The 13297-nt window shown below is 40.8% G+C and overlaps 1 protein-coding gene across 6 annotated transcripts in view; it reads left to right on the forward strand.

Annotated features, from left to right (window-relative positions):
* Positions 1-13297, forward strand: part of REPS2 (RALBP1 associated Eps domain containing 2) — a 202445-nt gene that overhangs the window by 74369 nt on the left and 114779 nt on the right. For 3 of the 6 annotated variants that reach the window (XM_055375470.2, XM_055375469.2, XM_031006024.3), the window contains exons 4-5: positions 1520-1646; positions 5966-6063. In XM_055375470.2, coding sequence (XP_055231445.1) covers positions 1520-1646; positions 5966-6063 — 225 coding nt within the window. The remainder of the gene's footprint in view (positions 1-1519; positions 1647-5965; positions 6064-13297) is intronic. The other 3 variants (XM_055375471.2, XM_031006025.3, XM_055375472.2) reach the window with 2 other exon arrangements.

The following is a 13297-nucleotide window of genomic DNA, read 5'->3' on the forward strand; positions in this document are numbered from 1 at the left end:
CCCTGTGATGTTGTGTAGATGAGGTGTTGCTACAGAAGTTTTATATGGATAGTTAGGGAAGGTGTAGCACATCCTGTTAAACAATTCCTTGTACTGTCACTTTCATAATTCTGACACATTTTAAATCAGTTCTTCAGGGATATATTTAAAAAGGAGGAGGTATAGGAATTTTCAGTCAATATTCTTTGGCATATTTTCCCACCAGCATTTGGAGAGGAATGAGGGTCCACTGTCCCACGGTGGTTGATGCCCTGGGAAATTTCCAGGCCCAGTCCCTGATTGTGTGAATGAGAATACATCCTTTCACTTCAGGCTGAGTTTATGCACGCCCCACCCAATCTATGGGTGTGAGCTCATGCTTTAGAGCAAACATATTTTGCTTTTTCTTGAAGAAGAGTATTTGATCAGTATTTCAGATTACATATTTCTCTTTAGACTAAGGGAGCCTATATATATAGTCTGTGTGTTGATAAAAAGCGTTGTTTTGGCTGGGTGTAGTGGCTCACGCCTGTAATCCCAGCAGTTGGGGAGGCCGAAGCAGGAGGATTGCTTGAGCCCAAGAATTCAAGACCAGCCTGGGCAACATAGCAAGACCTCATTTCAAAAAAAAAAAAAAATTAGCTGTGTGTGGTGGCGCATGCCTGTAGTAGCTACTGGGGGTGCTGAGGTGGGAGGATTGCTTGAGCCCAGGAAGTCAAGGCTGCAGTGAGCTATGATCACACCACTGTGCCCCAGCCTGGGTGACAGAGCGAGACCCTGTCTCAAAAAAAAAAAAAAGCACTGTTTTCTTGGTACTTGAATACTCCAAAGTTACCAGTCTACTAGTAAAGTTTTTTTTTTTTTTTTTTAAAAGAGGAAACTCAGCAACAGATAAGGTTGCTTACTTTGCCTAGGGTTCTACATCAGGTTCATATTTGAATTGAGATTCAAATTGTAGCTTGTTAAGATTTCATCTTAGTGTTTGGGAGTAAGCTGGTTGGAATGGTTTACCTATAATGAATTGTTTTGCAGTCTCTCATTGTTAAAAAAAAAAGCTAGCATTTTACTTTGACATAGTAAGCTCCAAGAATATTAAGTATTAAGCATTTAGAAGTATATATTTTAATATTCACATTTGCTGGAAGACTTGATAAGTATAAATCCAGGAAATAAATTTATTAATGAATGAAAATGAAATCTATCCACAGAGAGATCACAATTGGGAGCGGGTATGAATGTTATTTCATGTGATCAGTGTCTTTCATTTTCCAAAGGAAAATATTATTGGAATAACCAAAAGTGTTTCAGGCTGGTTTTAGTAATTTAGGTAACTCAGCACTGATGAGATTTTATTCTCTGGGAGACTTTTTGAATCCTCAGACACTGCTGTTTAACCATGCTGCATTTTTGAGAAAACATTTCCCCCCATTTGTTAAACCAGCTGGGTCACCAGCAGTAGAGTTGCGTTATGCTTCCTGACTGCAGCTCAGAACGCCAGGCTTGAGTGATCGCCTCTGAACTCTGATCTGGTTCTTTGAAGCAGGAAACACAGTCTCCCACGATGTCACCCCTCGCCTCCCCTCCTTCTTCCCCGCCTCATTACCAGAGGGTGCCCTTGAGCCATGGCTACAGCAAACTGCGGAGCAGCGCAGAACAGATGCATCCAGGTAAGAGGCGACCTGGGGGCCAGCTGTCCCAGGCAGTGTCTTAGAGACTCCTTAATTTACCAGGCAGTGACGCTTCAAGCTGCTTAATTTCCTGATTTAATTACCCCTGTCTTTGGAAACATGGCTCAATTTAATTTTATATTCTCAAGCAAGGTTTTTTTAAAAATTGATTTAAACATATTTGAGTAATGTTTCGTCTCCTGTCCTAGAAACTAGTTCGTCTTTAGACTTTTAAACAGCTAGATGATTTAATCTTTCATATACAGATTTTATTGAATAGAACATACCATCTTAAGGGCTTGTATTTTTTTGGAATTGTTATTCCTTTCTGTAAGCACACCAAAGATATTTATATAGTAACTGCTTTAATGAAATTTCTTAAGAAATATAACTGCAAAAGCAAAAGAGTTGATCCAACCTTTGAAGACTGAGCACATAAATGAAAATATATAGGTCCTGTGCTTTGGAATAAGGATAAAGGAAATGCTAGGGGTAGCATTTTGCTGAGGGGTATGTAGCATGCACAGTTGTAGGGTTGCCTTCTTGCTCACATTTATGCTCTGCTGGCCTCGTTAGGTGGTAAAATACGTTAGTTCTGAGGATGACTTGCAGAGTTGGCTGCTTAGGCTGCAGTGCCTAAAGCACTGGAAATTCACTGCAGCATCTTGTGCCTCCTGGGGTTCAGACTCCTAGTTTAAGATATGACCAATTAAAGGTATTCTAGAACTGGATATCTGTAAACCCCCACCCCCCCCCCAGTTTTGTTTTGTGGGCTGTGGCCCCAAATGACCCAGTTTCTGCAGGTTTTTACTGCATTAAAAATAGTGGTGACTTTTAGAGGGACACAGAAATAAAACTGCGCGCTAGGCTGAATAAAGAGAGGCTGTAATCTTGCAGAGAGAAGCAGGCGTGGCATAATGGCAATAGCTTTTGATTGGAAGCAGAAGGTGTGTGGGTTTCTGTGACTAGCTGTAGGACTTTGGGCAGGCCATTGAACATCTCTGAACCACGATTACCTCTTCTCTCTTAAAATGGAGTAACAGTATCCTAGAGGGGTATTAGAGGATTAAGTGAGAATGTGAGTATAAAATCTGTTTGGAAATTAAGTCTTATGCACATGCCAGATGATGTTGCTAATGGATAGTAACAAAAAAATCACTGTCCTGTAACTTGAATATCTCAGTGGGGTTAGAAACTAAATGGAGTTGAGAATTCTTCATTTTCCTCTTATAGTTTCCCTGGTCTGATTTCCCTATTTTCAGGAGTGGGTTTTTTTTTTTTCTATTTCTAATCTCACTTGGGTTTGGAAGTTGGTTTTTAATTCACAGGTGAAACTGTTTTTGTTCTACTGAGTCAGCCTGTCAGCAAGTTCTACCTTTGGTATTCCTTAGAAAACTTTTCTGTTCCTCCTCCTTAATGCCCCATTCCCTCCTCATTCCATACAAATTGGGCTTCCATTCCCCCAGTGGTAAGGAAGCAGCTTGCTTCTCTCCATCTTTCTTGACTCTCAGCAGCCTGTGCCAAAGCTGTCCATGCCTTCATTTCTTTTCATACTTTTTTAAAAGTGAGGTAAAATATACATATGATAAAATGTACCTGTTTTATTTGTTCATTTTTGAGACAGGTTCTCACTTTGTCACTCAGGCTGGAGTGCACTGGCGCGATCATGGCTCACTGTAGCCTTGATCTCCTAGGTTTAGGTGATCCTCCCACCTCAGCCTCCTGAGTTGGTGGGATTACAGACATGTGCCACCACACCGGGCTAATTTTCTTTTTGTAGAGATGGGATTTCGCCATGTTGCCCAGGCTGGTCTCGAACCCCTGGACTCAAGCGATCCGCTCTCCTTGTCCTCCCAAAGTACTGGCATTACAGGTGTGAGCCACAATGCCTGGCCATGCACATGTTTTAAATCTTCAATTTGAGTTTTAGCAAATGGATAGGCCCTTGTAGCTACCACTTTGATCAATAATTGAACATATCCATTATGCCAGAGATGACCCTCTCCGGTCACTCCCTGCCCCCAATGCAATCACTGTTCTGATTTTCATCACCATCATTAGTTTTGCTTCTTCTAGAACTTCATATGAATGAAAACACACAGAATGACTGACTGTACTCATATGTGTTTGCCATCTTTCCTTCAGCATAATGGTTGAAATTTATCTGTATTGTTGTATCAGTAGTTCATTCCTTTTTATTATTTAGTAGTGGGATATATTGTGTGAATGCATCACAGTTCGACGATCTGTTCTCCTGGTGCTGGACATTTGAGTTGTTTCCAGTGTTTGGCTATTATGAATAAGGATACTATGAACATTCATGTATGAGTCCTTCTGTGACATATGCTGTCATTTCCCTGGCTCCTAGGAATAGAGTCACTCAGTTTTAGGGTAGTTGTATATGAAACTGCCAAAGAGTTCTGGTTTGACACTGAACTTCAGAGTGATGAAATCTTTAGTTTTTTTTTTTTTTTTTGTACACCTCCCCTTGGAGGAAGATGGTACTTCCAGTTCTTATTAAACCTCTTGTAAGGGGATCAAAGAATTATTTGTTTTGCATTGTATTGCATGTTTGGGGTTTCATTTGGGAAGAAAGAGAGTTGAGTAATAGCTACTTTTTAACCTTCTGAATTCAGATCCAATTGAGGAAGGAGCCAGAAGTCAGACAATTGATGGCCTGAATATCAGCTTTATTACTGATATAGCTGATCAGAGCACATGTCTTAGATTTGTGACCAGATGGGCTTTAGACACTCACCTTTCCAGTCACAGGCAGGCTTGGCCATCCCAGGTTTCCCACACAAGTAGGAAGAGAAAATCTGCCTCTCCAAAAAAGGCCCCCCATGCAGCTGAGTCTTCATCCAAGTCCTACTGATGAGATAGGTCTGTCTCTTCCAAGGGAAGGCCCTTGTAGGTGAGGGATAGAAGCCAAGGGCCAGATGGTGGCCTGTTCCCCCATGTGTCTCCCCTGGAAGTAGAAGTAGAAGCTCTTATGGGAAGCAGAGGCACGTGGGATTCACTTCCTAAGAAAAGCTCATGACCGCTAGCACCCCAACCATGCCACGGTTCACTGTGTTTCAAACCTTTTGGCAGAGCGCAATTGGTATTAGTGATTTAATTCAGTGCTCCATCAACACAGAATGATTTTAAAAATCCTACTTCTCAGAAGACAATGGTGGCCTACCAGCTGAGACTTACTTTTTAAAATTTGGATTATGTGCTCTCTATGTATGTATGTTTTGCAGTTTTTATATCTGTATTCATTCTTAGCAGGTTCTGAAAATCTACTTGATGGGTTGCCAGGCAATTGTTTTGCTATTTTAATGTGTGTTAATGTATTGTAACATTGTGTTCCAGTTACTAGGAAGAAATACAAAAAGCAGATGTGAGCCCAAGAGTGATTTATCATTCTTGATGTGCTATTGTTGTACCTTCTTTATTTTAAAAAGAGCAAACTATGTTAAACATGAGGTCATAACAGGCTGCTCTGCTCTCTACCTAATTTTATTTGTAAGTAAGCTACAGAAATAAAACATTTTACTTATTTATATATTTTCAAAAACTTGAACTATTAACCTATAGAGATGAGAAAGAATTTCAACTTGGGTGATAATTTCTGCTTTCTGTTGGAGCTGCATACTACCTGGTTATGTTTAACTGTCTCCCTGCCATATTGGTAAGGTCATTATTAAGTCTTCTGGAAATAAAAGGAGTGAAAACATACATTCATTTTTGTGGCTTAAAAAGTTATTTTAAAGGCAGCAAAATTGTTTTTTAAAAGTTTGGTTATTGAATAGTAGAATAATAAATATAAAATATATTTATTCATTTTCGTAGTCTTCTCTACCTGATTTTACATTCTGTTTGATTTATTTTTCAAAAATAATGTTGGTTCTTAGTGTTCAAAATGCACATTAGTTTTCTTCTTGGGGAAGTGGATGATCAGTGGAAGACATTTACTTAGGGGGGATATATAGAATTTACCTCATATTTAGAATTTGAACACTTATGACACTTTTCTAGCTATTGTTGCTTTCTATCCCAATTGAAGTTCTCACTGTTCCACCTTCACAATTTATTCCTAATCATAACCCAGTGTAAATATTTTTCTGCTTATCATGAATTGGTTGAATGTCTTTAGATTGTTTAGTGAAATTGTGCCAAAGAGAATCAGGGGTTGTCAGTCCTAGATGGCCCTATGAGTATTCTGTTGCCAGTTCTTTCCTGAAAAGCAGATGCTGTATCAGTTTGAATGTGAAGTCATAATTTTTGGATGGAATCTTTGCATACCATACTGACTTTCCTTTCTGCTGTTTCAGCACCTTATGAAGCTAGGCAGCCCCTCGTCCAGCCCGAGGGATCCTCATCAGGGGGCCCAGGAACCAAGCCCCTTCGGCATCAGGCTTCCCTTATCCGGGTAAGTGATGATGCAGGGTTATGCCAATGGGACAGTAGAGTCAAGCTTTGGGCTTCGGGGACATGGCTTTTTGATGGACCCTTTTTCATTGCAAGGAAGATATAAAACTGATCCTTCATGCAAATATTGCATGTCTTGTTTGATTGCTTGTATAAATTACTAAATCTTTTCTACTGTGTATGTTTCTACGCCTTCTCAGTGTCTCTAGAATAAACTAGGCTGCTTCTTGATCTTTAGTATATCTAAAATGTCCCTCTACCTTCACCTATCTAATCATTAGCCACCACTTTCAGGAGAGCTTCACTTTTTCTAAAGCAGCCCATCTTGTCTCTGCCTTATTCTTTATTATTACTCATTTAATGCATAGTTAACTGTTTTCCATTTGTTTTGTGCCTCTAATTACATGGTAAACTTTTGGAAGGCAGAGGTAGTTCTGTATTCTCTCTCAGTGCCTAGACCAAGAGAACAGTTATTGTACAATGGCAGCAGCTGCTGTTTCCTTATGTAATAAATACAAAAGAAATATTATGGCAAAAGCTTCTGGCTATACCACAGCTTAGACAATTTCAGCTTCCCTTTCTGCAGTGTTTTCCTTTGGATAAAGAGCTCTTATTTTGTTCTCTGTCTGCAGCTGTTGCCTTGTGTAGTGTCTCTGGGTCCTGTGCTGGGGAAATTATATTCTCAAAGAAGGGTGTGTGTGTGTGTGTGTGTGTGTGCACGCGCGGGTGTGCAGGTTTACTATTTGACACTAAAGAGGAAGTGGGGCGGTTTGTATAACATTTCAGTCATCTAACTCGGGAATAAGGAACATTTTTGCACAGGCACTTCTACTCAGAATAGAAGGGTGGTGTCAGACACTCCCATAAAGACGTGGGCTGCTAGGTTGGAATAGGATAAACAAAGTCTAAAGAAGGTCCTGGGGTTCATGGAATACCTTCTGGGGATGGGGCACTGTGTTAGATGTGGTGCAGAACTTGATTTTCTAAGGTGGGACTCTGTGTACAAATAATTTCTTAAAGATAATAATTTAGCCATAGGCTATTTTTTTATATTTAATGCTTCCTACAACCATAAGATCTAGTTACTGCTGCTTCTAATAGTATAAGTGAGTTGACTGTGGTTGAGAGAGGTCAAATAGCTGGTCTAAGGTTTCATTCATAACTAGTCAGTGGCAGAGCCAGAATTTGAATCCAGGCCTGTCCAATGTCAAAACCTGCTCCTTTCATTACTTTGTCCTACATTAGAGTCCCATATTACAAGAAGGCTAGGTTCTAGAGTTGCTACATAAAGAAACGTTGGGTGTAGTAAAAAATGCTCTTGAAAAATCCCTTATTGATACCACATTGGAGAACCAATATGCCGTTTGCTCCCAGGGCCAGTACAGCTCAGTTTTATCCCCAAGTTGGAAAAGACACTTGTTTCTTCAGCTGAGCTCCAGATGTAGTAGTTGGCTGTGTTTAGAGATCCTGTGGTACAAAAGTATGTGCCTTTAAACATGAGAATCACACCCACTGTGGAGTGAGGTTTACATTAGAAAAGGTATCAATAGGACTGGGATTTATCCCTAAGCTCTCCAAAATGTGGCTGTGTAGGTTCCTACAGAGTGTGTCCTGGGAATACAGAGGCCAGATCCTGAATGGTTAGGATGATAGTCAAACTACCAGTGCATACTGAGCTTTACAGCAGTGTGACTGGGCTCACTAGACCCTTTCTACCTAGCCCCTGGATGGCATGGGCGTGGATGCTCATTTGGATTGGCACCCTGTGGCTTCTCTTCTAATCTCCACGTTCCCTTTTCTGCTGACAAACATGCTTCATGAGCCCTTCACTCAACTAATATTTAGTGAACACCTATTAAGTGCCAGGCACTGTGTTGAGAATACAAAAATGAGGTATAACACTAACAGTTTCTGCCCTCATGGAGCTTACAGTAGCTCCTCATGGAGCTACTGGAGAGATGGTCATTAACCAAACCACCACAAAGTAAATGTATAATTATGATATGGAATATCAGTAGGAATTACACTGTACTTTAAGGATGAAAATGGGCATGGGGTATGACCTAGCCTTGAGGGGCAGGGGCTGATCAAAGAAGGCTTCTGGTGGGGGAGCAACATTTGAGTTGGAATAAGGGTACATAGGTGTTACCCAGGTGACAGGGTGGGAGTGCGGGAGCAAGGTGACAAGATGGAGGGAACCGCATATACAAAGACATTTCCTATGGGTTTGCCATTTTATGAACATTATCTCTTTCAGTGCCCACAGCTATCTTATGAAATAATTAGTGTTGTTATCCCATTTTCAGATGTCAAAACCTGAGGTTTAGAGACCTTATTTAATTTGCCCAAGTTCACAGCTAGGAAGTGGCAGGGCTGGAGTTCAAACACTGGTCAAGGTTCTTCAGTCTCTGGCTCAGGAACCAGATAGATGGTGGTGTCACCTGTTGAGCTAGGAAGCCCTAGATGAAACACTGGCACTGGGGAAAGATCACAGGTTCAGTGTTTGATGTCAGGAACTGAGGTTTTGAGATAGTCCAGAGAAGCTGTTGAAGAACTGGTAGATTACATGGGTCTGGAGCTTGGGAGAGAGCTTAGGCTGGACATAGGTATTTGGCAGCAATTGGCTATCAGAAGGTCTCATGGTATAGTGCAGAAAAAACCAGACAGGTGCTCGCCCAAGTCCAGCAAAACTCTGTGTGACCTTGGGCAAATTCCTTCTCTTTTCTGTAATACAAATGACTTCGAATGGATTTAACAGCCCATTGTAACAATCAGCAACAGTCCGATTCTCTTAATGTGTCTGTGGTTTTCGTGGCTGGTGTGTTTTTCTTTCCTCTGTTCTTAGGTTTCCTTCTTATGCCTGTTAACTTGGTTTGGCTGGACTCCATGTTCCAGAAAGCAAAATGCCAACCTGGATTAGTCATGTAGATGAGGGGATTTGAAGTGAAGGTTCTTGGTGATAAGGGATTAATGTTTACTGGGCATGGTGCTAGGCCTAGGCTGGGGTGACTAATCCCCCTCATGTTGTCATGTTGATGTGCCGATGGCAACCTTCTTTCTCTTCTAACTAGTTCTCTGGCCTTGTATTCAAGTTCTTCCTGCCTGATTACAAGGGGGCATGTCCTCTGGGTCCTGGGGGAAGCCTTTAGGGACTCCCAGCCAGTGCTGTTGCAACCCATGGTGTTGGCATTTTAGAGGTACTTATGCCAATCCAGTGCCTAAACATTGGAATGATTTGTCTTTTTGCTTACTATTTTAGGAATTTCACTTTTGTTCGGGTGTTGGATTTTTTTCCCTTTGAAATTTCAGACACTAAGCATATCCTATGTTGGTAGATGATTGATAGTGCTTTGTAAAGAAATTATAAGACTTATTTTCTGCTTCATCTGTTATCATATGTTTAGATGTTGTTTTGTGGTTTGTTTTTCACAAATTACCCTCAACATCTAGATGATGCAGTCATTTGTAATTTTGCTGGCAAAAGATTTAGAATTGCACACTTTATTCCTACTGTTCTCTGCTGCCTCTGTTTTTGCCAGGGTCATGAGAAACTTTATGTTAAGCCCTTGTCTTTATTGTCTCCTTGGCAGCTGTGGACACTGACCATCTTCTCAAAATGCTCTCATCATTTGGTGTCCATTATGCCTGCTGTCCTGGTTTTCCTCATGCTTCTATGGCTGCCCCTGCCTCATTTTTTTCAATCCTCCTTCCTCTGCCCTCCCCTTGTTATGCTGGAGACTGCTGGGCCTACTTCTCACTCTACTTACTCTTTAGCTGTGTGGATGCTCATGACCACATAGCACCATCTGCCAGACATCTTCAGTCTAATGTTCCACTGTCACTTTCAGCTGACATGTCTTTCTCGTAAAATCAGCTTTCACTCTTCCACTCCTAGCTCCACCCACCCATCAGCACAGGCCAGAATGCTGGTCATTGTCTTTGACTTCTCTTTCTCTCCTTATGCCTGTTCAGTCCCCAAGTCCTGACCATACCACTTTTCAAATAGCTTGTGTCTGTCCATGCCTCTGTACTTCTTCGTTCAGGCCATTATCCTTTTCACTGATTGTATTGTATTAGCCTCTCTCTTGTTTCTTCTTGCTTCCACCCTTGCCTTCTTCCAATTCATTATTCTCATTGCACACAAAAACAATCTTAAAAACACAAATCTAATCATCCTGCTGACTTGATTGAAGCCTGTCCCTCTCTGCCCATGGCTCTTAACATGTCATCCATGTTGCTGTCTGGCCCTCGCCTACCTCTTCGGCCACAGCAACTCACTGCCGCTCTCCCTCCACTCTCTGGCCATTTCCTGGATGGTCAGTGTTCTCTGCGTGGGAGCCTTACTCTTCACCCTCACTTTTGCCTTCTTTGTTTTCTCCTTTGTCTCAATTCATCTATGCTTTTTTCCCCATTGAGAACGTGAAACGTAAGTGTTTTCTGATATTTTCTTGTATATGCGATGTTTCCTTTTTTTTTCATTCTTAAAAAGAAAAAGATCTATTGCTTGTCAGCTCATTTATGTGTGCAACTCAGCCAGAGGGATGGGCGTCTGATCATTATTGGTTTCCCATCTCAGAGGCAACCAGGGTTGCCTGTTTCTTTTGTATCATTCTGGGAACATTTTACGCATGTACATGCAAATATAGGTATTCATATATATTAATATGTGTGTGCATGCACTATATGTATATGTATTTATATATTTATTTATTTTTTTAGACGGAGTTTTGCTTTTGTTGCCCAGGCTGGAGTACAATGGCACCATCATGGCTCAGTGCAACCTCCACCTCCTGGGTTCAAGCGATTCTCCTGCCTCAGCCTCCCGAGTAGCTGGGATTACAGGCATTCTCCACCATGCCCGGCTAATTTTGTATTTTTATTAGAGATGGGGTTTCTCCGTGTTGGTCAGGCTGGTCTTGAACTCCTGACCTCAGGTGATCTGCCCGCCTCGGACTCCCAAAGTGGTGCAATATATTTTTACCTGAATTTAGGGAGACATGTTTGGCAAATGAAATATCCTTCCAGCTAGATTGCACTAGAAAAAATTATCTTTTATTTAAAACCAAAACACATTCACTTTTCAAACCCTCAGGATACTGTTGTGATGTTTTCTTTGCTTTTTGGAGGGATGAAAGTAACAGTTTTCTAGAACATATTCTCAACACTCACTACTCTTCTTCAGAGATGAAAAAATGACAAACAGAATTTAGATACCTCTATTACTCTACCATTCCTCAGGGGGCTTAGCTATATTTTTGGTGTAAGTTTTCTAATGATCAGGTAGGGGAGGGGATGTTAGGCATTGTTAGCCAGCACCATATTCATCTCGAAGTGCATAACTTGAAAAATGTTTATTTAACTTAGTTATCTCCTTTCCTCCTCATCTCAGTTTCTTGCCGTACCTCCTCCCCTAGATATAACTGCAGGTACTTACGGCCAGAAGCAGGTGATCTCCACTCCTTGGGTCCTCTTGGAACCCAAGAGAAAAGGCAAGTATGTGAAAGATGATTAAAGAAATGAATATTCCTGAGTCTCTGTCAGAGTGGTGTTGGCCTGAGTCAAAAGATAATTGATAGTCACCACAAATAAATTGTTCATTCTAAGAGCTTTGATGAAAACAGCAGGAAATAGCCTTTGGGGGAGGCTGATACTGCACCGAGAGATCTTCTTGTGGCATGAAAGATATTTTATGGGTAGACTGGACCAGGATGCAAGCAGGATAAGGAGAGAAGAGGAGTGAGAATGACTGATGGTTTGGGATGGGATTGAGTGAGGTGGGTTAGAGTTGAGTCATGAGAGAGTTGGTCATCTGAGTTTGGAAGAAGAGTGAAGCAGGTAAACAAGCGGGGCATACTGGGTACTGTCTTGGCTACTCTGGTTGTCTAACCTAATACTCAGCCCAGGGAATTGACCCACAAAGCAGGTCAGGCCCGCCCGGGTTCTTTTGGGGTTCAAGAATTATTTACCAAGGCATTACTTGGTAAGTAAGTGTTCATACGAACGTGTGTGAGCTCTCAAACACACTTGTTCTTCAGAGCAAATACAGATTTTAAAAATATGTCAAACATTCAACAGATACAAAAGGGCACAGTGAAAACTGTCCCTACCATTTCCCCGCACAGCCACTCATCCCAGTGGCAACTGATATGACCCATTTATTTTGTATAGTACTATGCGAAACATTTATATAATATCGTATATGAATATCTTTTTTATATACAAGTGAAAATAGGTATTATATATAATTATATGTAATATATGCAAAACACAGTTATGCTTTTTTACACATATGATGGCATACTATACATCTAACATGCATTTAGCACTAACAATAAGCTTTATTAACGTTCTATAGCAGCACATAAAGTACTTCCTCATCTTTTTGTTTTTTACAGATGCATAGTATTTCCTTGTCTGCGTCTTGTGTAAATCATTTAGCCAGCCCCTTTTGATTGACATCTCGTACTTGCAATCACTGCGTTGTTTGCAGATATATGGGGGACCAATTCCTAGAAATTGAATTATTGGGTGAAAATGCCTATATATTTGTAATTTTTGATAACGACTTTCAAATTGGAGGTATAGCAGCTTATGTACTTGCCAACAATATATGAAAATGTCTGTTTTCTCGTACCTTTGTGAAAACAATGTGCTAACAAATTTATGGGTCTTTGCCAATCTGATAGGTGAAAAATGATAGCTCACTGTAGTTTAATTAGCATATCTCTTTATTAGTGAAGTGAAATATCTTAAGTTTATGAGTCACTTGTATTTCCTTTTCTGTGAACTGTTGATTCATATCAAGTGCCCCTTTTTCTTTTGAGTATTGGTTTGTCATTCTTAATGGCATGAAACCAGAAGCTGGTCTGTCTTTTCCTTTGGACCAGAGATATACTGGAGTGTGTGTGGAAGATTTCTCCCTGAGTGGTGAGAGGAGATGCTGGCACCTGAGGCTCTCGAAGGAGGTTATGGACCCCAGTTGCTTCCCAGTTCTGGAGAACCCCAGGCCTGCCTGCAGTGCGGATTTCTTGTTTATAAGGTCATGACAATAAAGTTGAATTACTTAGTTTATGGGTAGAGATTAGGGCTAAAAAAAAATCCTCTGTTGTTAGAGATGGTAAATGTCAACACTGTGTGTGTGCGTTGATCTCTCAGCATTGCTTAGACAGCTAAATTATGTTCTTTCACTGAAATGGGTGGGAGGAGGAGATAGAGGTAGAGATAAAGATAGAGGG

This window comes from Gorilla gorilla, chromosome X (assembly GCF_029281585.2).
Source record: "Gorilla gorilla gorilla isolate KB3781 chromosome X, NHGRI_mGorGor1-v2.1_pri, whole genome shotgun sequence".
Taxonomy (NCBI): domain Eukaryota; kingdom Metazoa; phylum Chordata; class Mammalia; order Primates; family Hominidae; genus Gorilla; species Gorilla gorilla.